Source organism: Sarcophilus harrisii, chromosome 6, assembly GCF_902635505.1.
Source record: "Sarcophilus harrisii chromosome 6, mSarHar1.11, whole genome shotgun sequence".
Classification (NCBI taxonomy): Eukaryota; Metazoa; Chordata; class Mammalia; order Dasyuromorphia; family Dasyuridae; genus Sarcophilus; species Sarcophilus harrisii.
In genome coordinates this window covers 250,564,319-250,582,913 of record NC_045431.1, presented here as the reverse complement: position 1 = coordinate 250,582,913, position 18,595 = coordinate 250,564,319, and the positions used below count along the sequence as shown (strand labels likewise).

General features: G+C 32.6%; 1 protein-coding gene across 1 annotated transcript; it reads left to right on the top strand.

Annotated features, from left to right (window-relative positions):
- Positions 1-9,870: 9,870 nt before the first annotated feature.
- Positions 9,871-10,830, top strand: LOC100933434 (olfactory receptor 8K3-like). The gene has a single exon (XM_003773886.2). It carries the CDS (start codon positions 9,871-9,873, stop codon positions 10,828-10,830), a length of 960 nt encoding a protein of 319 aa, XP_003773934.2.
- Positions 10,831-18,595: the final 7,765 nt, after the last annotated feature.

The following is an 18,595-nucleotide window of genomic DNA, read 5'->3' as shown; positions in this document are numbered from 1 at the left end:
GGTGCCATATAGAATGAGATCCTAATTGATTATTAGATGCAAATACCAAACCTGTAATAGTTACATGACAGGTGTTATCAGATTTTCTATAAGAAGTAATTTTATCTTATAGAGATTAGAGCATATACCCTTAGCCAAATATCTTTTAGTGGCAGCAGATAGATGGAAATCCAGCTCCTTCTTATTCAAAATATCAGATCCTATGCATTATGCTTTCTTACTATTTACTGGATTTATCTTTCTCCTCTATTTTCTCCCCACATTTTTTTCCCAAGTAGTTAATCTTTACTTCATGTGGTCTGAAACAACTTCCTCACTCTAATAGAACAATATTCCTTAGCTCTATTCTTTTGCCCCATCTTGATATAACATATCTCAGATTGAATCACCATAAGTAAATTATTTTTACTCATTTTAAACTCTGGCATTTATTAAATTATTATAATAATTTTATTATTAATATAATAATTAAATAATTATTATTTATTTCCAAATGATGAATACAAGGTCCCTTGAGCTTAGGGATGATGGTGCATCACTACTGTTCATCCTAGTGTATTGCATAAACTAGAACTTTAGTAGCTGCTGGTTGAATTAAACTGACCTGAACTGGATAGGATTAAGTTGAATCAGATGAAACATTCAATGGGAAAGATATTAAGCTAAACCAGGGGCTCTTCTTGATTGTAGATCGTTCATGAAGAAAAATAAAAATAGTGAACCTTTATTTTCACTAAATTTGGCCTACTTCTTTATCATACACATTTATTTTACTATTTATTTATTTTTCTTCTAAATGATACATGAGATTTAGCAGACTGCCAAAGGTGAACATAACCTTCTCCCTCTAAAAATTAAGAATTGAGTTAATATGTTAGCATTAATATGTTTAAAATCTTTTCTATAGGTAATATCTTACTATTAAAGTCAATATGCATAGTTTCACATTAAATTGCTATAATTATTAATATTATCAAAATGTTATTAAAACACATTGGAGTTTTGGAAATCATTTGGTGACTGACATTCAAGTTTTAAAATCGAGCTTATCCTTTTGGACTTTATGAACTAGGAATTCTCCTGCCATCTAATGTCAATCTTCCTACATAGCAAGATGAATTTTAGAAATTTATAAACCCAAAGATTAATGAACAAGAAAAAAGGTGTGTGCTGGCATTAAATCTCATAGGCATGTGACTTTCCCTTGTTAAATTTTTTGAATAAGAATTTACGCACCATTGCAAATAATTTGAAAAAAAATCACTATAAATTAAATGTTATTTTTTATATCTAGAAAGTATAAATAATGTGGATTAGAATTAAAAATTTTGTGTACTTTTTTTCTCCTTCTGGATACCTGTATTTTTAAATATATATGTACTCACCTTAGAAAAACTACAAAGTAAATGAGAATGTAACAACATTCTGAGAGGTATATTAAAATTTCATTTAATAATTATTGTTGGATTATTTAAATAAATTATTATTTGGATTATTATTATATTATTAAATTATTAATTGGATTATTTAAATAAAATTAACAATTTGGCAAAAACAAAAGGGAGGGGCAGAAAAATACTAGATAAAATAGCCCCTAAAACTGGGAAGATCAAGACAACAGAAGAAAGGAAGCAATTCAACTGAAGTTTCTCAATATTACACTTCCATCAAATAAAAGAAATTTCTCAAAACACATATTGCTATAACAGCAAAAAAAAAAAAAAAAAATCAGATTGATATTATTTTCCAGGCAAAGGCAATTTAGGAGGTCTACAGGAGATATTTGTGCAATGGAGGTAGGATTGGTCCAGAGTGTAGCAATAGCAGTTTTAGACCTTGTCACTGATTGGCAATTGTAATGCCCGTAGCAATTCTGGATCATTGTTCCAGAGCAAACAGATCTTGTGATTGGTCAGAAGGGAGTAACGGGTCTAGTAACATATCTATGGTAAAGAACATGTGTCCTCACTGTTGCAGAAGAAGAAAGGATCTGGTCATAGTTACAAAGACAGGAGAAGAGTGAATGTTTATGACTGCATACGTGTAGGGACCCTTACTGGATGAAGAGAAGATCACAAACAGGAAAGCAGAGATTATATCTCTCCATGATTCATACTAGATCCAAATGACTGAATACATGTAGTCTCACATAACTACTCTAAAAATAGAAAAACAAAAAAAATCTAAAGTTTTAGAAAGTGTCTCCCCATGCACAGACAAAATTTAAGATTAAGTTGTAAATCAAGAGAAAAACTGGGGGAAAATTGAGCATATAACAAAAACACAACTTGGCCATAAGAAGCTATTATAAAAAGACATAAATTCAGGGGAAGAAAGCAATGTGAAAACAGCTACAAGTAAGGTCTAAAGGGAAAAAAAAATAGTAAATTAACCCAAAGCAAAAAAGAATTACAGGAAAAGTTAAAGAAAGCTTAGGGAAGATGAGTTTAAATATGATATTTTGGAAGGCAAAGGATTCCAATAAAAAATAATCTACTTAGTAAAACTTACTCTAATTCTGGTGAAGTAATGGGGTGGAGACTCTACTCATCTAGGGCCACTAAAATGATGAGATTAATCAATACAATGAAGTGATATGGGGAGTGATACATGCAAAGTGTGTTGAAGATATGTACCATTGTCATGGATTGTCTGAAAAGAATTTGGAGGTTTCAACTTTTTACAAATCAAGAGGGAAAGAATTATTATGCTATGAATATGAACAGCAGAGCAAATCAATAAGGGTTTTTAGCAAGGAAAAGGTGTTCCCTAGTCAAATTCACAATGAACTAAGGGGAAGATATCATTAAGGTGTGGCAAATGAGGATTATGCTATTGATTGAAAGGTTAAACCTAAAAGGGATTTAGTGGCCTAAAAAGTTATCAGGGGTCTACATTATGAACCAGGCTTTCAGGAGTTGACATCATAACTTGTCATTCTGATTAAATATCATAATTATGGGGTTATAACATTTTTGTCATTACAACGATTTCAAGTAAGAATTTCACCATAGACATCCTCCTTGGATGGAGCTGTAATAAAGATCCATTTGAACAAAAGTTTTGTGCTAGTCTCTCAATATTCTTCTTTAGTCATAAGTATTAAAAGTGACATTTCAGTCACCAAGAAGTCACTCACTCAATTTGGGCTGTGGATCATGCCAGATTGTCACCTCATTGCTCCTAAATGATAAATACACCTCCTGTACCATCAACTCCATAATAGGAATATATTGGGAAACAGAGTCTTGCCATGGTTTACTCTTGGGTTTCAGGAAGAGGCCTATTGAGGTGTCTTTGTCAACAGTCCAAGGACTATTTATTTCCTCTTTGAGGAAGAAAACTATGATGAAAAAGAGAGTAGGTAGTCCTACAGTCTGAATACCTGTAGAATGACTTTATTGAATTTCCGAAGTCTTTGGGCCACAGCTATGTTTTGCTATGTAAAGACTAATTAAACCATTAGATAGACGCCTTTCCAATGGAATATTCCAAAACAAACATAGCATTAAGGTTTCTCATCAAGGAAATAATCTCAACATTTGGCCTGTCATTTACATCTAACTGAAACTGAGGGCCACACTTTACAATTGTAATAACTTATCAATTTTTCAAGTGCTTTGGGTTAACACTGAACTTGCATACCCCTTTATATCAACAATCATTAATGCAGTCAGGTGCCTAATTTAAGGGAATTAAAATCCTTTTGGGCAATCTATGTCAGGACAAGCAGTTAAAAGGGCCTGATTTCCCTTTCTGTTGTTCTGGTGTAGAAATTTAATAGGAAGCATTTTGGATTGCTAACTTTTGAAATTCTATTTGGTAGGCCACCTACCAGTTTTCTATGGCTAGATACTGAGAATATAAGACTAGCCAAACAGGACAAAAGCCAACTAAGATGTGATCTCTCTGTCTAATTCTCTTTTAAAGGTCTATGATAAAGCTCTGATATAAACTCTGCCTTTGGAAGCAGCACTAGATCCATTAGAGACAGAAGTCTACAAGTCTACATGTAGAATTGCAATTTCAAGAAGACAGTCTCAAGATATTTTCCTGCTGACAAGTCATATTGTCATTAAGGCTACTGAACAGATGACTTGGATAGAATACTCCTATATAAAGCCCACATGAGCATTACTAATAAGATATATCTTGAGACTACAAAACTCTTGAACAGATTCTTTTTTTTTTTAAGGTTTATGTTTTTATTAAAATGCAAATAGTTGGAAGCTTTTTGTTACATAATGTTTTGCTAATTAAATATCTACTTTTTTATTTTTTATTAAATTTTTTTTTTATTTTAAAAACATATGCATGGATAATTTTTCAGTACTGACCCTTACAAAAACCTGGTGTTTCAAATTTCCCAAACTTCCACTCACCCTCTCCCTTAGATATCAAGTAATCCAATATATTTTAAACATGTTAAAAATATGTGTTAAATCTAATATATGTATACATATTTATTTTGCTGCAAAAGAAAATCAGATGAAAAAGAAAAGAAAAAGAGTAAGAAAACAAAATGTAAGCAAACAAACAAACAAAAAAAAAGAATGAAAATGTTGTGATGTAATCTGCACTCAATTCCTACAGTCCTCTCAGTGGGTGTAGGTCACTCTCTTCAACACAAAGTTCATTAAAACTGGCTTCAATTATCTCTTTGTTGAAAAGAGTCACTTAAATCAGTCTTGATTATTGTATAATCTTATTACCATGCACAGTGATCTCCTGGTTCTGCTTATTTCACTTAGGTTCAGTTTATGTTAGTCTTTCCAGGCCTCTCTGAAATCATCCTGCTGATTGTTTTTTGTTTGTTTGTTTTCTTTTTTTTTAATCGAATAATAATATTCCATAACATCTATATACAATAGCTCATTCAATCATTCTCAAACTGATGAGCATCTCTTCAATTTCCAGTTTCTTGCGACTACAAAAAGGGCTGCCACAAACATTTTTGCACATGTGGGTTGCTTTCCCTCCTTTTTGATATCTTTGGGAAATAAACCCAATAGAAATACTTCTGGATCAAAGGGTATGTGCATTTTAATAGACATTTGGGCCTGGTTACAAATTGCTTTCCAGAGTGTTGGATCAGTTCACAACTCCAACAATGTATTAGTGTCCTAGTTTTCCCACATCCCCTCCAACATTCATTATCTTTTGAACAAATTCTTAATTCACAAATATTAATTCACTAAATGATGGCAAATTTTAAAAAGCAAGATAGGAGGGGGATTTTATTAAGTAAGGGGAAATGAGAACAGCAGTGCGAATAAATAAGGAATATTCAGCATATGAACAATTATAACAGGAACTTGAGAAAGGCCCATTGGGTCAAAGTTATACTAAGCATTAAGTACAATCTCTAACCATCTTCCATGAGAAATAAGATACTTATACCAGTAATAACTAATTTTAAAACTCTTCATATATTTACTTGGTGACAAGGAAAGAGACTTCAGTAATGAGTCCCTAATGTGCCTTTATTCCCCTGGAGAAAGGTACATATAATAGAGATTTTTTTTTTCTCTTATTATATGAAGATGAAGACACTGTATCATGTTATTTAGAAGAAGCTACCCAATTTTTCAGGAACAAGCAAACACCTTAGTAAGATTCCTGGGACTAGTGCAAATGAGCACAGGGCACAGCATTTCTCCTCTACAGGTAATGTTGTACTACTACACTATATCTGTTACTGATTTATTTGACTTTGCTTCATTTTGTTTTGCCATAGCAGACCAACATTATCAAAAGCTTCAATTTGATTCTCAAGCTGCCATTATGTTTCACAGATAGCCTTCACTTTCTCTAAGGTCTAGAATGTTATTTGTCTCTATCATGTTTGAATCAGCTCAGGGCTAGAACAATGTTTAAATCTTTTTTCCAGGCAACATGAGCCTAAAATAGAAAAACAAAAAGATAGGTGTTGAACTTTTACTATTTTCATCTTGAGTTTCCCTCTCCCCTCAGATATGTACAAATGTCCCTTCCTATATCTGAAGTTGTTGATCAAACTCCTAGCGATCTCTCCAGGATACTGAGAGGTTACCAACATCACAATGGATCACACAGCCAATCAGAGGGAGGAAAGGAGGGAATGGAGAGAAATTCTCAGGTTTGTCCTTGCTTCATAATCAATTATGGCAGGACTTCCTAACTCTAAGATCATTTCTATCTAGTGTCTCTCAGATGACTGCAAAGATACAAAGAGGAAAAAGCAGTATTAACTTTGACTACCTGGACTAATAGAAGAGTACTGTTCTTAAGGAATTTAATAATGTCCATTAGTTTTGGGAAGGCTGTAGTTGACATTTATGAGCATAAGCCTTAATTCTCAATATAATTTTGCTTTGGAAGCTCTCACCATGGTATTGCTTTCTTTGAATAAATTTCTCTGATACCTGAGGAGAGAAACAGTGAAGATGTTATCTGAATGGGATTTCTACTCTAGAAAAGAACTCACATTTCTAGATTGTTTTTAGGTTTGAAAAATCCATCAAGCATTTGGGACAGTTCTGGATCAGATTTGGATCAATAATTAGGTTTGTCCATTATAGCAGTTTGGTACTTGTGTTGGTTACACAAAAGCTTTAAACCGAACCAGGAAATTAAGAACTTAAATCTGATATTCCTATTTTAAAGTTGTAAGTGACATAAATGCTCAGTTGGAAAGAACCATAAAGGAAATAATGAACAATTGATGTCTGAATTTAGAAAGACCCCTAAACATCCTATTGAATCCACAAAATTGAAGATGTTTAAAGAAAGACAACACACTCCCAAGGTGCACTTTATTAGACACAGTTCTCTGCTTTATACTTTTCATGGAATTGAATCAATAATTTACAGGGTAATTTAAAACATTGCTTCTTTGAAAATATTATTAACACAATTCTCGTTTAAGCTTAATCTACATTAATGTTTTCTTCATCACATTCATGATTCTAGATAGTCAACCAATCAATAAACCAAATACCTTGGCTGGTTGATTTTCAATGAATAAATGATTACACTTGAAATTTAAATATTTAATGGTGCAGCTTGGGAATAGTTCCATTAGATACTTTGGTGAGCATTGAGCTTATTGGATCTTGGCAGATTACATCAAATCTCTCAAAATAAATCTGTTTGACTAGAATTTAACATTTAAATGTCCTTTTTTTTGCTATTAATATATTTTGCAAAAGAATCATTTGAAAAATGTAATCTTTCTAAATCTCTGTGGAAGAGAAGTTTCTTTGTCTTTGTCAATGAAAGAAGGAGAATTAAAAATTTGATGACAGTCATCACTACTCTAACTTTCCTATTTCTGAGATGTTAGAGTAAATCTTAAGTCACAATTAGGCTTTTACAATGGTTTTCAGGACCTACTTTTGAATTTTAGACTCAAAATGATGCAGTCCACAACACCCAACTGATTTATCTTAACTGCTTTTCTATCAGTCAGTTACTTACACAGGCTTCCCTCCCACAATCCATTGTGTACATTCTAAATGCTAAATGTGTCTCACCCCAAGGCTCTACTTAGACAGCTCCAGGGATGTCAAACTCCTATCCTACAAAAGAAGTCATTTAAGTTATGAAGCAAGTGAGGAAAAAGAAAATAACCTTGATGGAGGCAAAGGGAAATAAGAAAAGAGTATATAATAAAGAAAAATCAGATCAAATGTGAAAACCAGAAGATGATGTACTGAAAAGTTTATGTTAACATCTTTGGAATCCTTTTATAGTTGGTAATAGGATTATGCAACACTCTATGTGGATGAAATGGAGGTGTAATTGCAGTTTGTAAGAGGACTTAAGTTTCAGAAATATATTTAAAACACATGATTATTGATTTTTATTTTGGTGAATGATATAATGATACTATAATTTCATTTAAACCCTCCAATGGCATAGCTGAAATGTAAATGCCATTTTACCTTACTTCACTTTGTTATTAAGTATTTATTAAGCTCTGTTGTGCCATAATATAATTATTCACATTTAGAGTTATTATCATTAAAATGGCATCAATTCAATTTAAATACAGGAATAGATGGGTGAGAAAATATTTAGAAGAATTTTAGCTAATTGGGAGGATTTTCTCTAAAACATGCATATTAAAGTGAGAATCATGAAGGTCGTAACTTTGGGGGACTATTTTAAACTTTATTACCTAAAATGCTGTTCCATTGCTAACATTTATCAAAGAGTTGATGAGGACTTTATTACTGATGCTGGGATTTATTAGATGCTCTTAACTTTGAAACTGGGGGACTTTGGACATACCTAGGATCCTATATGAGATCTTCAGGAAGTATAAATGTGACAAATAAGTGTATTTCTTTCTTGAGAATAATATATAAACAATCTAAAGACATTTCTGAAGCTTTCTATTTGTTACAGATGAGATGCTGGATATTATGGCTATCATTGTCCTCCTTTAAATTAAAATGAATAGCATTGAACTTAAAAAAATAATAATAATACAAACACCAGGTGTGATGGCCTGTAGTCCTAGCTACTTAGGAAGCTGAGGTTGGAACATCGCTTGAGCCCAGAAGTTCTGGACTGTATTGTGCTATGCCAATCGGTGTCTATATAAGTTTGGCATCAATATGGTAATGGTAATGCCCTGGGAACAGAGGACCACTAAGTTGCCTAAAGAGGGGTGAACTGGTCCAGGTCGGAAATGGAGTAGATCAAAACTCCCTTGCCAGATCAGTAGTGTGATCACCTGTAAATAGCCACTGTAATCCTGCCTGGGCAAGATTTTAATTTTTAAATCTTTTTTAATTTTTAAAAATCTTAAACAAAAAATAAAATTATCTGTTAAAAATGATACAATTTTGTCAATTTCTTGAAGTAATTACCATGGAATGTGGTTTTTTCTATGACATATGAAGGGTCCTGGCAAAATACACAATTTGTAAATAGTTATATATCTTCTAATGATGAAAAAAAGAAATGTAAAGATCATAGCCTTAATTGCTCAATGTAGGTAAAAGGAGAAAGAGGAAAAAGAAGTTCCCTTGTTCTCATATCCAGTTTTTTTTTTTCTTATTCATTCTGATTGTTTAAAATATTATTTTATGGATATTCATAGACAACAACAAAAATACTTTTAAGTTGGTTTTGCCTTACTGCCTCCTGAGATGATTTAGACTATGTTCCATAATATCATGAGTCCAAGATTATTTCCTTCTAAACTTAGTAACTATAGGGCCTTTTGATGTTCCTGGCTGAGAAAATATTAAGTGAGTTATCTGATAATGAAATGTCTCTCTTTATTTTATAATATGTTGAAATTTACAATTTTACTTAGGTCAGGTTCTGCTTTTTATGCAATGTATCTTCATATTAAGACTAAAACAAATTATACATGCATTTTGGAGTTTTATTTGTGCTTTTATTAGGAATATGGTTATGTTGCTATTGTTGTTATTGTTTTACACAAATCATTCAATTATAAATTTTAGTTGACCAATGCCACAAATATTTCATGCAATTATAGAAATTAAAAGGCATATGGTCGCTTGGATACTAATAATGGTTAGTAAATCAATCTCTTTGTGATACATTATTGTGGTTCATGATACCATCATAAGAACAAGCTTTGTAAACATAACATGGTTTTGTGTCATTGAATATGATAATTAAATATATTAAAAATTTGCCCAGGTTCAACCTCATCATATCAACAGCAAAGGAATCTGTCTCTGGAGCAGACACTAAGGAAACATTATGTGAAGTAAGGAAATCTTTACTGAATTTCTTGATGTTACATTGAAGAGTGAAAGGAGTTTGGAAATATCCTACACTCCTAATCTTTCATGAGTGGTGTATTCTATATTCAAAAAGCTTACATCAGACTATTTTCCTTGGATGGAAGAAATGGATAATTGTAATGAGACTACATCAATTCAAGTAACTGAATTCATTCTCATGGGCATCTCGAATCATCCTGACCTACAGATCCTACTTTTTCTTGTGTTCCTCATCATCTACATATTCACAGCTCTGGGGAATCTAGGTTTGATTATCTTGACCAAGATTGATTCTCGCCTGAAAACTCCCATGTATTTTTTCCTCCGGAATCTGGCATTTATTGATCTTGGATATTCCACTGCAATTGGTCCCAAAATGTTGGTTAATTTTGTAGTGGAGAAAAATATCATATCTTATACTGGATGTGCAACCCAGCTAGTTATTTTTATAACATTAATAGTAAGTGAGCTTTTTATGTTATCAGTGATGGCCTATGATCGGTATGTAGCTATCTGTAATCCCCTACTGTACATGGTCATCATGTCAGATAGAATGTGCTATCTCTTAGTGGCCATTCCATATCTCCATAGCTCCTTTGTAGCACTGTTGACAACAATTAAGATTTTTAATTCCTCTTTTTGGAAATCTAATACAGTTAGTCATTTTTACTGTGATAGTCTCCCCCTCTTAACTATTTTATGCAAAGATGCAAAGGATGTAGAATTATTCATTCTAAGCCTTTCTGCTTTTAATTTGGTTTTCTCTCTCTGGGTTGTTCTTGTTTCATATATACTCATTCTTATGACCATCCTCAGGATGAACTCTGCTGAAGGCAGACGCAAAGCCTTTTCCACCTGTGGCTCCCATCTCACAGTGGTGGTTGTGTTCTATGGGACATTAACTTTTATGTACTTGCAACCCAAGTCTAATCATTCCTTTGATACAGACAAAATGGCAGCTGTCTTTTATACCCTGATCATTCCCATGCTTAATCCATTGATCTATAGTTTGAGAAATAAGGAGGTGAAAGATGCCTTGAAAAGAGTCCTAGAGAAACAATGCAAGTGTCTTCTTTAATGTCTCTCCTTTTCAAAGAGTAAATCTTTCTTTTCTATTTTCTTTTTAGCTTAGCTGAAACTTACTTATTGCACCCATGGCCTCTGTATACTGGAGGATACCAAGGAGAAAATTTAGAGAAATCTCTCTCTTATTTAAATTCCTATCAATGACAAACATAATAACTATAATGTCTTTTCTTAGTGTTTTCTACAAGATATAACTAGTTCTTGAAACCAACCATTTTACTTTGGGATTACTCCAATTGTTTTGTTGTAGTGTTTTGTCATTGTTTTATTGTTCTCTTAATACTGCCTAAATTTGCCTCTTAAATTTCTCCCATATTTCTATTTCTTATTTTTGAGATTAACCAGAACAAGTTAATTCCCTCTTTAATGACACAATTCTGTATATAAGTGAAAATAACTTTTGTTCCACACATTAGAAACCCAAACCTTCTTTTCTTTTGACTAAAGCTTCCAAGTAACTTTAACCAAAATTCAGCTTATGATAAGGAAAAAAAAAATGCTAATAGATCTGTTCCAAAGTTAAAAGGATTACCTCAGGAGGTAGAGCTTTTGAAAAACTTCAAGAAAATGTTTTGTCACAACTTTTCATTATTATCATTAATGGATTCTTGTTCATGGAAGTAAACCATAAGGTTATGGTTTACTAGAGAGGACTTGAGTTATAGATGAAGTATCTACCAGGATCTTTTTTTTTTTTTTTTTTTTTTTTTTTTTTTTTTTTTTTAGAGATTCTGCAAAACACTATTTTTTTCCTTCCTTCTCAATAGAAAAATTCACCCCACTCTTTGATATAGGCACTGTTGATTGGTCAATTACCACATTTGTCAGATGTTTTAACTAATCTATCTCCCTCATAAATAGCTCCATAAATCATCTTTTAAAAATTCAAAATCTCTAACACTCTTTGCTTTGGGTAAATCCATTCACTCTAATATTCTGAAATTTGTTGAGAAAGTCAATGTTTACCTTAGGAACAGCAACATAACATACTCAAAGCCTCGTGTGTGGTGGAAACTGGAATCTTAAATGGATGTTATACTTTCTTTCCAGAGTGGATAATTTAAACAAAAGAAATAGAGAGATGGGAGTGATCCCAGGTGACTGAACTTATTCTTGTTAGACTTACAGACAGTCCAGAGTTGCATGGCCCCTTGTTTCTGTAGTTCCTCTTCATCTACATTGTTATCATGGTGTAAAACTTGAATATGATCATCAAACCAAGATTGATTCCTACCTGCAAACTCTCATGTACCTTTTCCCTCAGGCACATGGCATTTACTGATTTTGGCTATTCTATTACCACTGACCCCAAAAAGCTGATCAGCTTTCTAGAGGAAAAAAAAATGCTATCTCCTACAAATGGTGTACAACCCAGAAATTTGTCTTTATTCTATTCACATTCATGAATTTTGCAGACTGTTATCTGTGGCTTATGACTACTATGTAACTGTTTGTCAGACTCTCCTCTAAATGCTCATCATGGCAGAAACATCTGTTTGTGCTTGCTGGCTCTTACCTTTATAGCATCTTTGTGTTATTTTTCATCGTATTTAATTTTTTTTTTACTTTATTTTTTTGCAAATCTAATTCAATAAGGAATTTTTTTTACTGTGATACTTTTATGTGATACTTTTTTGTGATACAGTTTATTCTCTGCATTTTCATATAAAATGGAATAAATCATTCTTAGGTTTGTTTTTTGTTTTTGTTTTTTTTTTGTTTTTTTTTTTTTGTGCTGTAAATTTAATTTCCTCTCTCTTGGTTGTTCTCATTTTCTATATGGTCATTCTGATTGCTACCTTCAGGATAAACTCAACAGTGCAAAACCTTTTCCACTTTTGTCCTCCTGTGTCCTCATTATGGTGATTGTATTCTATGGGACTCATCTCTTCATGTACCTGCAGCTCCAAAGTAATCACTCCTTCTATATAGAATGGCCTTTGTATTTTACACTCTGGTTATCCCTATACTTAATGTTTTGATCTATAACTTGAAGAATAAGAAGGTGAAAGGTGCATTCACAGAAAAGATTCATAGAAAAAACAATGCAAATATTTTCTTTAATGTATAATGATGAAAAAGATTTATTTTAGATAAGGAAAGCACATCTTCCTCCTCTCCTTTAATAAATTATGTGCAATCATTTCTTCTTTAGAAGGAAATTTTCTTCATAAAGAAAATCTTTACCTTATTTTCTATTCAGTTAAATAAAGAATCATTTGTAATAAGAAGTGATTCACTTCATTGGCTATAATTTTATACTAGCTGTTAGCAGATTATATATTTTAAGAGGGACCGCAGAAAAAAATTTAGTTTACCATGATGAATGCAAATCTCTTTTACTACTATACACTTGACAAATGTCACTCAAAGTTTTATGTGAAACCCTGAGAGCAAGAACTGTACTACTTGCTATTGAAATTTTTCCTAATTTTAGATGTTGACAAATATTTCCTCGAGATTTCCCCCTATCAAATTCTACCCATTTCTCCTAATTCTGTTATTGGGAACCAGGAAAAGTAAATCTGTTTTCTCTTCTTTGTGATATGCACAAAATTTTCAAGATTTACCTTCCATTTCTTCTTAAGCATAAAATTTTTGATATTTTGTTCACCAAGCTAAATAGTCTTTGGTCCTTCAACCAAGCTTCATATAGTATAAAACATTTATCATTCTACTTGCTTTTTTATAATTACTTTCTGACTCATCTTTCTTCACAAAATTTGAAATTTGGAATGAAATACATTTCTCAGCAAATCATCTGACTATAAACATAGTACTTTTTGCTATTTGAATCACTAGTTTTTGAATCTGTGTTTCTCTTAAAGCAACGTAAGACCAAATTAATTTGGCTGGTTTATATCAAAGTATTGATAATGATGATAATGATGGTGATGGTATAATATAATGAAGTCATGTAAAATATTTTGCATATGTTATTTCATTTCATCCTCAATAAAATTTGAGTTTGGTAATTATTGATCCTATTTTGTGTTATGAGTAGACTAAATTGTGCTGTCCATGGACAGATACAGATTTCTAAAGCAAGTTTTCCAATCTCCAAGTTCAGAATTCAACCAGCTTTGCACCTAGCTGTCTATTGTATTGATGTTGTAGCACATTCCTTCAACTCCACCTTGAACTGACCTAAGTTTAGAAACAATATATCCCTATTACTTTTTAATCATATTATCAAAATCACCTTTTAGACAGCCTTGATATGCAGTGAATAGTGTATACAAATTGGATACTAAAATACTGACACTGATTAGCTGTTTTAACTGCCTCGAGTCACTTGACTGTGCTCTCCTTCAGTTTCTTCATTGTAAAATTAGATAATAACAGTGTAAAACAGAGTTGTCATAAGGATGAAAGGTGTGATCGTCTGAAAAATTCTAATGTAGTTTTAAATTCTATAGCTTAGAAAATCTACTAACACTGTGTGTGTTTTGTGTGTGTGTGTCTGTATATGCTTTATGTCTAGGTCTATGTGTATGTTTTATGTCTCTGTGGGGAGGGCAAAAGGAAAAAGAGAAACAGAAAAACAAAAAAAAAACAGAAAGAGGAAGTAAGAGGAGGGAGACAAAAGTTCTGTCTTTAAAACCAGCCACTCAGCCTGAATTAGTTTTATGTGTTATTTAGTTTTTAATTCTCATGTAGTGTTTCCTTCACAGATAGAGGAGATGGGGAATACTTTTATTCTCAGTTTAGACTCAATGGGAGTATGGACAATAAAGAGAAGGGTTTGTCTTTCAATGGCCTACTGATGAGATGCAAAATGTGATAAGAACTGTCATGGATTTTTTTTTCCTTCTATTAGTCATCATGGTTTTTTCCCCTTGGGAGCTATAGTATTCCCTCCCAATCATTTAGGCATAATTTCCCTTGAGTCTGATAAATCTAATTAATTTAGCTCATGAGCATTCTGTCATTAAAATTGGTATTTTTCTGTAATTCCCTGAATGGTTTCCTTATCTACTCTTCATTTCTGAAGTTGTCTATAGTTGGCAACATTCTCCTTCAGCATTTACTATTAGGCAGCCCATCAATCCTTGTGACAAATTCTTCTAAAGACTATTCCCATTCCCTGTAGGAATTGAAGAAAGTATTTGCAAGTTATCTAATTTTCCCTTTAACAGTAAATGGAATAAAGACATAATTTATAGGCCAGCATTTGAATTCATAGTCAAAGAACCATAACAACAACCTACACACACACACACACACACACACACACACACACACACACACACACAAATAATTTGAAAACCATAACTGTCTTGGGAGTTAAATTCCATCTCTTCTCCATTGGTCAAATGTATTGATGGATATCTAATATTTTTAGCATGTATCTACAAAGATACATCTGTTCTATCATGTAGCCAATCTTATATCTAAGCCAGTTTATCAGGTCCTAGAAACTGGGTAATTTTATTTTACAAATACATTAAGACTGAAAGAGCTTGAGTGTTTTGCTCACCATTATCTGGATTATAGGAATCACAAAAATATTTTAATTTAGCCCTTTCTGATAACAATGTCAGAACTATATCTACTATGCCATGTCTGCTTTGAAAAGGGACAATACAACCAAAATCTGGACTAGTATCTATACTGGTGTTTCTTGTGGGTCTATAGTTTCCAGAGTAATGACAATATCAGGAAAAAATTGTATATCATATTCAATATCTGACAAGTGTTAGTGATAAAGTTAATTATAGAAATTGAAAGAGATAATATCCTTTTTGGGAGTGGTTAGGGACTTGTGTTTTGAGTCAAGCAAATGTAAACCAAGAAGGTTATTCTTAAGAAACCTAGACAGTTTTGGTATAAATATGGTATTTTCCCTACCCAGACTACAAAATAGTAGTATCCTGAAATCAACTAGGTCTGATCCATGGTGTTATCTTCCCTTAGTATCCAGTCATCTTTTCATAAACAACCTAGCTGTGTTTTGCACATTCTATCCACAGCACCATGATCAAATCAATTCTATTAATGTCCCTTGATGGACTAAGCATCCTGTGGCCAAACTCAACACCTCTTCAAGTTTTCAAATTAAAAGCTTCTTCTTTGTTTTGTTAAAACACACACAGATACATACAGACAAACCTTTTAAAATAATATTATAATTTGGGGTTTTTAATGACAGATACTATCCTTGATTGTATTTGTATCACCATCATTTAGTAGAATACATTTAATAATTTTGCTGTTGTTTACCTATTACTTATTTTCTGAGTTTCTCCATCATAGGAATTCATAAGTATGTGAAAACCAATTCTGTATCAATATTTAGGTCTAGGAACCAGTGCTTCTTTGGAATAAAACATTCCAAGGACACTGGGGAACTTGCCTATCTAAATCATATCATCTACTTATACTTCCACCTTTTACTAAGAACGTTTATGTCTCTGACTTACACTTTACCCACATGTCACTGGGTTACTGCACGAATTTTTCTTATCCCCTTATCATTTAATTATATCTGGAAATGTGGAGTCAGACATGGTTCTTTGTCAAAGCTCATCCAAATATTATTAACTGAAAACTTCACTATTTTCAGAAGATACTTATAGTGCTCAGTTCTTTCATCATTTTCTTAGTATCTAGTTCCTTGTCAATCCATTAGCTTCTAAAGGCATCGCTTTATCATTTGCAAACAGCATCATCTATACATTCTATTCATTCTGCTTAATTCTATGTAACAGTTGTGAGTGAGAAAAAAGATGTTGAAATTCTAGGTTTGAAAACATCATGATGAAAGATTAGGAGAAGCTGAAGTGTATATTGAGAGAACAGTGAAGTTTCACCTAGTAGTCAATCAAATTTACCATCTGAATAATTAAGGGAAAGACCTGTTAATTTTTGGAAATATTTTCTGGTACAGAGAAAATAAAAATAAATATTGCTAGTTTTCTATGTTCAACAGTTCAAAAAGGTTATTATTGAGTGTGGCCCTATATTGATAGGATACTTTGGTGTCTCATAGAATTGATTTTGATTGTGCCAATGCAGTCTCAATTTCCAATAGGCAAAACAATGAAAGCACATGAATAAAATTATTATTTGCAATGCCACTATCCAAAGTACAAGAGAGGGTAATATGAAGAAAAGGAACAAGCATTTAAGCACCTCCTAAGTACTGTTGTGCTAAGTCCTGGGAAAGAAAATACAAGGAAAAATAGTTTCTATTTCCAAGGAGGGACCAATGTAAAAATATCCAAAAGGAAACTAAAAAACAAATATAATAGAAGAAAAGACAAACATGAATGAGAAAAAGAAGGAGTTAAAATGGTGGAGATATCCTCAAAGTTCTAAGCAAAACTTTGAGGAAAATGAAGGTTGGTCATATTGCATCCTTCCCTAAATGAGAGGAACTCAATAATGGAAAAATAAGGTTAAGTGATGTTCTGGGTAAATGCATAGGAATAAAATCCCCACTGTGTCCTATCACAGTTAAAATGAGCTATTCCAACTATTTCCAACCATATGAAAAGATGTTCCAAATCATTATTGATCAGAGAAATGCAAATTAAGACAACTCTGAGATACCACTATACACCTCTCAGATTGACTAAGATGACAGGAAAAGATAATGATAAATGTTGGAGGGGATATGGGAAAACAGGGGACACTGATACATTGTTGGTGGAATTGTGAATACATCCAACCATTCTGGAGAGCAATTTGGAACAATGTTCAAAAACTTATCAAACTGTTATCCTTTGATTCAGCAGTGTTGCTACTGGGCCTATATCTGAAAGAGATCTTAAAGAAAGCAAAGGGACCCAAATGTGCAAAAATGTTTGTGGCAGCCCTTTTTGTTGTGGCTAGAAACTGGAAATTGAATGGATGCCCATCAGTTGGAGAATGGCTGAATAAATTGTGGTATATGAATGTTATGGAATATTATTGTTCTGTAGGAAATGACAAACAGGATGATTTCAGAAAGGCTTGGAGAGACTTACATGAATGGATGCTGAGTGAAATGAGCAGAACCAGGAGATCATTATACACTTCAATAACAATACTATATGATGATCAATTCTCATGGACGTGGCTCTCTTCAACAATGAGAGGATCCAAATCAGTTCCAATTGTTCAATAATGAAGAGAACTAGCTATACCCAGTGAAAGAACTATGGGAATGAGTATGGACCACAACATAGCTTTTTCACTCCTTCTGTTATTATCTGCTTGCATTTTAGTTTTCCTCCTCAAGTTATTTTTACCTTATTTCTAAATCCGATTTTTCTTGTGCAGCAACATCACTGTATAAATATGTATACATATTTTGCATTTAACATATACTTTAACATATTTAACATGTATTGATCTACTTGCCATCTAGGGGAGGGAGGAAGGTGGGGAAAAGTTGGAACAGAAGGTTTTGCAAGGGTCAAAGCTGAAAAATTACCCATGCTATAATAAAAACATGAGCTATTCCATTCACTATATTAGTTAATGGCAATTAATTAAGGTTGTAGTTAGGCTGTTATTATGCCTTCTGTATATTAACATTTTCCAAAATAATCAGATGTTCATCCATGAGTATTTCATACTTTTAGCCTTTTGATGTTTTACACAAGTGAAATAGAATTAAATGATGCTGATAATTTCTGCTTTGTTTGATCTTCTTTTCCCTGATTCTTGTTTTCTTCCTTGCTCAAACTCATAATTTTCTTTGGAATTAACTCCCCACACAAGAGTCACAATGCCTTCTCTGATTGTATTCTCCACCTCACAATGGTGGT